The sequence below is a fragment of the Mytilus galloprovincialis genome, chromosome 8 (genome assembly GCF_965363235.1).
Source record: "Mytilus galloprovincialis chromosome 8, xbMytGall1.hap1.1, whole genome shotgun sequence".
Classification (NCBI taxonomy): Eukaryota; Metazoa; Mollusca; class Bivalvia; order Mytilida; family Mytilidae; genus Mytilus; species Mytilus galloprovincialis.
Window position 1 is genome coordinate 54240947 of NC_134845.1, and position 9089 is coordinate 54250035.

At 32.8% G+C, this 9089-nt stretch overlaps 1 protein-coding gene across 1 annotated transcript; it reads left to right on the forward strand.

The window, feature by feature from the left end:
- Positions 1-4115: 4115 nt before the first annotated feature.
- On the forward strand, positions 4116-7096 carry LOC143043381 (uncharacterized). Its single transcript, XM_076215711.1, has one exon. The coding sequence runs from the start codon at positions 4535-4537 to the stop codon at positions 6782-6784; it is 2250 nt and encodes a 749-aa protein (XP_076071826.1). The 5' UTR covers positions 4116-4534; the 3' UTR covers positions 6785-7096.
- Positions 7097-9089: the final 1993 nt, after the last annotated feature.

Sequence of the window (9089 nt, forward strand, 5' to 3'; positions counted from 1 at the left end):
TGAAATGTAGATATCATAACACTAAACTATAGTCTTTGCTTTACATCTGCTGTATGTGTCTGAGGCAAAGATGACCTTGATATTAAAACCTAACATTCCCCATTCGTCGCTTGATACTTTTTTTACTTTTTTACCGTACATATATGATACTCGTTATTTTTATGTTATATTAATATAAAATAAAGTAAAAGGGTCCGGTTCATTTTTTTTGAAAGGTACTAGGATTCTTATTAAATACGCCAGACGCGCGTTTCGTCTACATAAGACTCATCAGTGACGCTCGTGTCAAAATAGTTATAACGCAAAACAATTACAAAGTTGAAGAGCATTTTAGAATGTTAGGAACTTGAGGAAGGACAAATTACCTCAATTATTTACACTCAAAATTATAGAATGTCGAAAAACCTTTTGGGATACTTGATCTGTAATCTAGCTATTTCCAATCAGAATAAAGTCTGATGCATGTACGTATTCAAACTTCATGACATCAGCCATCGCGTTACAAGGAAACTCTTGACATTATATTTTATCCCAGACATATTTCTCATAAACTGTTCTTTTCATGGTCATCAATAATGTACAGAAAGTTTCTGCTGCACCCGTAGATAAATTACATTAAATCAAATCAAGGGTTTACAATTTCAGATATTAAACTGTTCTACGGGCCATTATTGTTTAAAATGTAATTGCATATTATAGATATCAAAAGTAATTTTTAAATGATTTGGTTTGGTGTGGTTGATGTTTTGTTTTTACAATTACCACCCTCTTTAATCAAAGAAATGAATGGTATACCGCACAATATGATTAATCGACCTCAGTAGAGGGAAATTGCCTGAATCGCTAAGCCCAAAAATGTTACAACCAAAAATAAAAGATGCATACATGACAAAGTTCCGGTTTAAGGAACAATGCAGTTAAAAAAGTCTCACATTTGCATACTTTTCCTGAATATGTATAAAATGTAAGTGCACTCAACGTAACTGTTATATTTTCAAACTCAGTGCAAAAACCACCGGAAGACATTGAGGACAGAGTTGGCAATACAAATTCCACAATTACAGCAGACGACAAAAATGGTGTTGGAATTAAAAGCAACGTTATCGATGAAGCAACCCCGATACAGAAAAACAAAAATAGCAAACATGAAAGTGATTTAGAGGAGGTTTTAACTTATGCTAAAGGTATGTATAACACAATCAAATGTAATAACACTACTTAATAACGCACACTGTATATCAATACATTTCTGAAACATGAGTCCTGCACAAAGAACACACTGATAATGATATAAAGACTTCAACAATAGCAATATGACAATTCAGACATTTTTATTATTAGATATCGTACTTTTCACCATTTCTTTCAAACGTTCAGTTATTCATGTTCATGTTCATGAGGTTACTGAGATTTGGGTTTAAAACTACGATGGGTTTTCTTGAATCCAAACACAAATTAACTTTGATTGAAACTCCATTATTTTTTTATATTTTTTCGACATCTTGAACTAATATGCATGTATTATACAATACTGTTTAATTTTATCAATTGATATCATTCTAACCATCGCATGGCTCTCTGAATGCAGTCTCTCTATATTCTTCTTATTTTCAACAAATCCTCCAACTGTCTGAAATGAAGTGTTATAAATAAAGGCAACAGTAGTATACCGCTGTCCGAAACTCGTAAATAAAAAAAAAAACAAATCAGGGTTACAAACTAAATCAAACTCAAATGCATAGGAAACATTAAATTGAAATATGACCGTATCGAAAGATAAATTAATCTACTTTTTAACTGTTGCGTTTTTTTTAATAACCTTAAAGTTAGCCATTTGTCCAAACAATGATATTGATTATACATATAATGATATTTTATATTTGTCAAGTACAATTTTTTAATTTGGCGGTTCATCGTTACTGTATGTAACGTTATACTATACTACAAAGTGCCTTTGTCGCTCATGTGATACTTTTATTTACAATGGATGTATAAAAATAATGCAACCGTTATCCTTTCGCTCTAGTGTTAGTTTCAGAAATTCAAGTCAAAAACTGATTTTTTCCCCTATATTCTATGTTTAGCCATGTCTGCCATGTTGGTTAGCAGGCAGGTTCATCGGACACATTTTGAAAAACTAAATACCCATATGATCTTGCAAATTCACCTTTTTTATCATATTGTTAAAATTTTTACAAAATTCATGTTCCCTTATATATTTTTTTTTTTACTTTTTTATTTCGCTTTGAATAGCCACATAATTAGCATGCAAGCCCATGAAAATCAATTTACTCCTGAAAACGACTTCGATTAGACAGAAATGTTAGTCAAAATTAATTCATTTGTAAAAGTAAGATTTGATTCATCTGACTGCAGATTATAATTATTACATAAGTAAGATATGGGTCGATGCCACTGCTGGTGGACGTTTCGACCGCGAGGGTATCACCAGCCCAGTAGTCAACGCTTTGGTGTTGACATGAATATCATAAATGTGATCATTTTATAAATTTCCTGTTAACAAAAATTAGAATTTTTCGAAAAACTGAGGGTTTTCTTATCGCAGGCATTGATTACCTTGGCCGTATTTGGCACAACGTTTTGGAATTTTGGATCTTCAATGCTCTTCAACTTTGCACTTGTTTGGCTTTATCAATATTTTGATATGAGCGTCACTAATGAGCTTTATGTAGACGAAACGCGCGTCTGGCGTACTAAATTATAATCCTGGTACCTTTGATAACTATATACATATAATAAATATTGGTATTACCGTATCGTTTAATATTGTAAGCATGCAGCCGTACACCAATTTACAATATTGGAATTTTTAAAGTACTTATTTAATCAACCTCAAAACGCAACAGATTGAAAAATTATTACTAAGTTTGAACATAAAAAATGAGAAAAAGATAAAACCCTTAAGCAATTTCAAGAACTTCCAAATGAGAAAACCCTATTGCTTAGACAAGATGAGGTTAACTTTATATGCATGCCTCAAAGGTCTTCCAGTGAGTCATCACTTACGCGAGATGTAACCATTAGGACCAAAAGACTTGTTTTCAAAACCGACAATTGATATATAAGACCCCTATTATAGTATATACAAACCTGCAAACATGTCGCTAGTGAGTTGAGACACAAATATTTGGTATAGGTCTATCTGTTTGCTATTAAACCTGACAAATCTTGATAAAAATCGAAAAAGGTTGATGGGGATACATAGAGATATAAGAAGTGATAAATTTTTATAAGAATGATCAAGTTTTGGTAAAATGTATTAAACTCTCCTAGATTCATCCTGACGACGAATTGACTAACTGGAAATTTTTATGCTTTACTTTGAAACTTTACCATTGCATGTCTCTATTTTCGTATCTTAATAAGGATATTCAAGTGTTTACTGCTCGTAAATCATAGTGAACTTGAGATTATTGACGATTTCAAACAACACTCAATTTCAACTCTCAATAACAACATACCTTCTATGCCATCGTATATGGGGTTAACACATATTAACTGATACGTGACGCTAGTGTATTTTCATGTTATACAAGTAGGAACTTTATTATCACAGGTCCTTACACATATTTATTGTCAGTAGTCTCGAAATACTATGTTGAAGGGAGCAAAGTTTTGTGTTCGCATCCCGACTGGGCTAAACCAAAGACTTAAACAATCAATGTTACAGCTTCTCCTCTAGGCAAGTGGCATTCAGATGCAAAATTAAAATGTTATGCATGTTATGGTAAACATCCACTTTGGGTTGACTGACACGATATATTTGTGTCTCAACTCATTAGTTACGTGTATTTGTAACCTTTTTTCTTTAGATAACTTGATACACTGTATTTTCCCCCGCGTGTGTCCTATTCCCGATTGTGACATTTTGGCTGAGTGTTGATTTGCATGGCTAAAACATAAAAGCGAATTAATGCGTATTAAATAAGCAGTCGTTTTGAAAAATATTTCACTGTGTTTCATTTATTCATACAGAAGAATAGAACCCTTTCCATTATTCTATGAAAATATCGATGGCAAATGAATGATGCATTGTGTGTTTATTTGTTTTTAATGTTTAAACAAGTGCTTTTATTTTCATACTTTCTTTACAGATTTTAAACAAGAAACACTCCAAGAATGGACCAACAAACTTCATAAATTTGTTATAACAAGAGCAACACAAGTAATATATAATGGTATTCTGAAGGAAAACATAATTATTATAGCAGGGCCAACTGGTGTTGGAAAATCAGCTAACGCTTATCATGTTGCATTCGGATTGAAAAGAAAAGGTGGTTATACGATTGTACCAGCAAGACAACCAGGTGACATTATAAAGTATCATATACCAGGATTAAAACAAGTGTTTATCATTGACAATTTTATCGGAGAGTATGGCGTGGCTGAGACTAATGTACTTTTGTGGGAAGAACATGGACCATTATTGAAGAAGATTTTTCAAAAAAGCAATGAAACGAAACTCATCCTTACAAGCAGAACTTACATTTGGCAACCAGAACAACAAAAATGCATGAGTATATTGTCACCCTACACATGCGACTTTTTGGCAAAAGACCTTACGCTAGCTTTGGAAGAGAGACGGGCTATTTGCAAATCTTATCTCAAACCAACCGAGGCAGCCAGATTACACGATGACATCATTATGATGTATAATTTCTTTCCGTATTTGTGTTCCTTCTACCTAACCACGAACGATTTTAATGTAAACTATTTATTTACAGCTCCTTTCCAGATTATAGAAGACGAAATAAATAGTTTCAAGGGAAAGTCGGAAGCTCTCTTTTTTGCATTGGCTGTTCTTGCCATCAAGCAGAAGATTCCACAAAACTTCCTTTCCATAGACAGTCATGACTCCAATGAATTGTTACAGGATATGTTTCATGAATCCGCTTTTTTGCAGTATCCTTCTAAAAAACGTCTGATGAGCTCTTTACGTAGTCTGTCAGGATCCTATGTAACAGAAGACATTGATAAAGTTGTATTTGTTCATGAAACTATGAAAAATATCGTTCTGTTTTGCATTGCGAAAACATTTATGAAAACAGTAATTAAGTATTGTAAAACTGAAGTGCTTCTGGATCATATTCGTTTAGATTGTATAGACGCAGAACTAGATGTCTTCGCTATAAAGGTTCCAACTGAACATCAAGAAACATATTTTAGACGTCTTCTATTGGAGTTAAATAACGGCTTAATGTCTGCAGTTTTTACTAACCAGCAAAACAAATGTGAAATTTTCAGATGCATGTTTCTTAAATACATACAAGAACATTTAGAAGATTTTCACATGAATAATACACAAAAGGGGATTGCAATGCATGTTGTTTCAACGAACGGATATCGTGAATATGTTTCATTTTTCCTTCAAGATAAAAGTATGGCAAATATAAAAGACTCTGCTGGTAATACTCCGCTCCACAAAGCATGTAAAAATGGACATTTAGAAGTTGTAACAGAATTAATTGAAAACAATTCAGAGATTAATATTGCAAATACGGAGGAAATAAAACCCATATTTTATGCATGTGAAAATAATCATCTAGAAATAGTAAAGTTATTACTGACGACACGATGCAAAAAAAAAGTAAACCTAGATGAAAAATATTCGACAATGGGAAATAAAGGAGTACTGCACGTGGTTGCTGAGCAAGGGTTCACAGATCTTGCTATATTTCTGTTGAAAATGAAGGCAGATGTTAATATTCAAGAGACAAGAGAGCGTACACCACTGCACTTAGCTTGTAAGACGGAACATTCTTCAATGGTTTCAGCTTTACTTAAGTATAAAGCAAAGATCAATGCAAAAGATGCGTCAGATAGAACTCCCTTATATGTTGCAAGCAGTGCAAATCAGAAAGAGATTGTTAAAATCTTGATCGACACGAAAGCTGATATTAATATTAAAACTAAGACTGAAAGGCAACCTTTGCATGCTGCATGTGAATACGGAAGTATCGAGATTGTAAAACTACTTATAGAAAAGGGTGCTAAATTATCAAAAAAAGAAAGTAAAAGATGCGTTGTACCCTTGCATCAAGCTTGTAAAAATGACAACGAAGATATTGTTAAATATTTGATTATATGCGGGTCATCAGTTAACCATAAAACCAGTGAAGACATAACTCCCTTGCATGTAGCTTGCAAAAACGGCCACGATAAAGTCGTCCAACTATTACTCGATAATGCAGCTCTTGTTAATGAAAAAGATAATAAGGGATGGACACCACTTTTTTATTGTTGTAAAAATGGCTTCAATACAATTGTTGAAATCCTACTTCATGGAAAAGCGAACCCGAATATGAGTGATAAAAATAAAGTCACGCCACTCATGCTTGCTTGTTCAAGGAGTGATACAGATGTTGTCAAATCGTTGTTGAATGGGAATGCAAATGTTAATCAGTGTGATACAAACAAATGCACACCACTTCAGTTAGCTTGCAAATCTGACAATGTAGAGGTTGTTAATTTGTTATCAGAATTTGGGGCTGATATTAATTTGTCAGATAAAAGTTCCACCACCCCTCTGCATATAGCATGCATGAATAACTGCACAAATGTGGTAATGAAACTAATAAATAATAAAGCGAATATACATGCGCGGGATAAAGACGGGCATACACCAATAGTCAAAGCAGTAATCAACAAATATATCAACATTGTAGACATTTTACTTCCTTATGAAGCACCTGCCGATATATGTGACACAGAAGGAATATCTCCTCTACCAATTGTTAATAATCAAGAGAACAAAAGTATTTGAACTAACTACGAAAATGCATACAAAACAGTATACTACTTAAGAATATGTTACGTCATTCTGAATTTTTATATAGAATTTATTATAGAACGTTAACAGTTGGCACAATGTCCAAATTTAGGAAAGGGTTTAAACAATTATCTAAGATTTGATGTCTATCAAGATTAATTGTTTCATGGTCAATTGTGTCATGTTTACCGACAAAAATACTACTGTTAATCATAATATTTTTTACAGAAAATGTTGCAATATTGCAAGACTTCTTATTTTTTTTTAATGTTCCGAAATATATGACGATATACTTTAACGGTTTCATAGTCCCAGTTGCAAAATGTAAAGGAATGCAGAGTTGTATTTATGGCTAACGTATATACAGTGACATGAAATTTAAAGTTATTAAAACAATATTAAAAACATTTTTATATAGTAAACAGTTTTCTATTTTGGTTCTTTTTTATAATGAGATTACACTTTTTTACTCATTGTATATTTATTTTTATTGTGTGTGTAGGTTCATATAGCTATTGTGTTTGATTTTACAGTGTCGCTCAGACGAAGGCTGTTCCAGGTTTTAAGTATAAACGAAAGAAATGGTTTCGAGCGTAAGTGTGTTCTGATGGATAAGGATGGAGTGTGTGCGCATGTTCTCTGACTATTTGATCAGTTGTTTAAATCTCTTTGTTTGTGAAATTGCAATTAGTTAATATTTGATTGATACTATCACCAACACTATAGATGTTTCTGTGTCGATTCGTTACAAATCTGGCAGCCTGTGTTTGTACTTTTTCTAGTTTGTGTTTTATTGTCAATGAAGTAAGGTCCCAGAATGAACAGACATATTCTAGTGATGATGTGACTTTTGTGTGATTGTTCTAATACTATATTGGAACTGATGTTAATACAGCTGTTGTTTATTTCAATGTGCCATTTTAGGTATTTTTGAATTGTGACATCTAGGTATTCTGCTTTGTACATGTTGTAACTATGCTTTATATTTTTTTATATATATATTTATAGTTCGTTCTCATGTTGTACTGTTATATAACTGTCCAATGTTAATGGATGGTTGCTATCCCGCTAACATGTTTAACCCCGCCACATTATGTATGTATGTGGCTGTCCTTTAAGTCAGGAGCCTGTAATTTAGTGGTTGTCGATTGTTTATATGTTTCCACCTTTCCGTGAAAAGACCTATTGGTTTTATTCTGAGTTTTTTTTTATCCGTCTAAATTTTTTTCATGCGGTGTAATTTTGTTTCGAAAGATGTCGCTTAGTTCTTTTGTCTATGATATCATACAGTCTATACGCTTTTGAAACTGACCCTGTTTAACTGAACACTTTGTTTTGTAAGAGTTATCTCCCCAAACACTGTTTTTCTTGTTATGAGATCTCTTCCGCAACCGTAAAAGAAAGCGACAAATTTATTTTTCAAAATTGCTCGTTATATCCTCAGGATGTTAGGTTTTATTTTGACCGAATTCGAAGCTTTACGAAGACTCCATATGTGAGTTATTTCCCCTTTTGTATTGAAATAAGTGAAATGTATTTGTAACTGGAAAAACAAATGTGATAGAGGCTTAGGGTCTTTTGAATTTAGGTCCTTTATCCAAAAAAAATTAAATGAGGTCATGGTCAAAGGTCACGGTCACGTTAATAATTTCGATTTTGGCTTGTTATCTCTTATTTTCAGAAATCATACAAGATGTCGACAAAATATTTTCACACAATTGTTAGTTGCGACATGTCATAACACGCAAATTTTACTTAAAAGGGTACGTTACATTTAATGGGAGTTTCCCTTCTTTTATATATACTATACAACAAACTTCTTATATATATGTTCCGGTCATGACCATATGCGTATACTCATATGGTCCGATCATACGCGTATGGTCCGACCGTACGCGTATGGACGGACCATATGAGTATAATACTCGTTTGGTTATTAACGGGCCGGACCATATGAGTATTTGGACCATATAGTATTTTCTTCATATTACATTATAAACGTTCAATAATACAAAAACTTTATCTAAAAACAAGTGATGATTACATGACAATTTATTAATTTTATAATCCAAAAACTACGTAAAAATTAAATATTGATGCCACAGTTAGTGTTCATCGCTAGTAACATTCTTGCATATAGGCTTAAGTGACATTCACTTCCACACGGCATCATAGCTTTTTTGATAAAGACATTGGACGTTTTGCAATAGGTTGCAAGCAATGTGACCTTGAAAAGGTCAACCGGAAGTGACCTTTTGTTAACCAGAAGTAGCTATTTTTATTAAACTTAATTAATGTT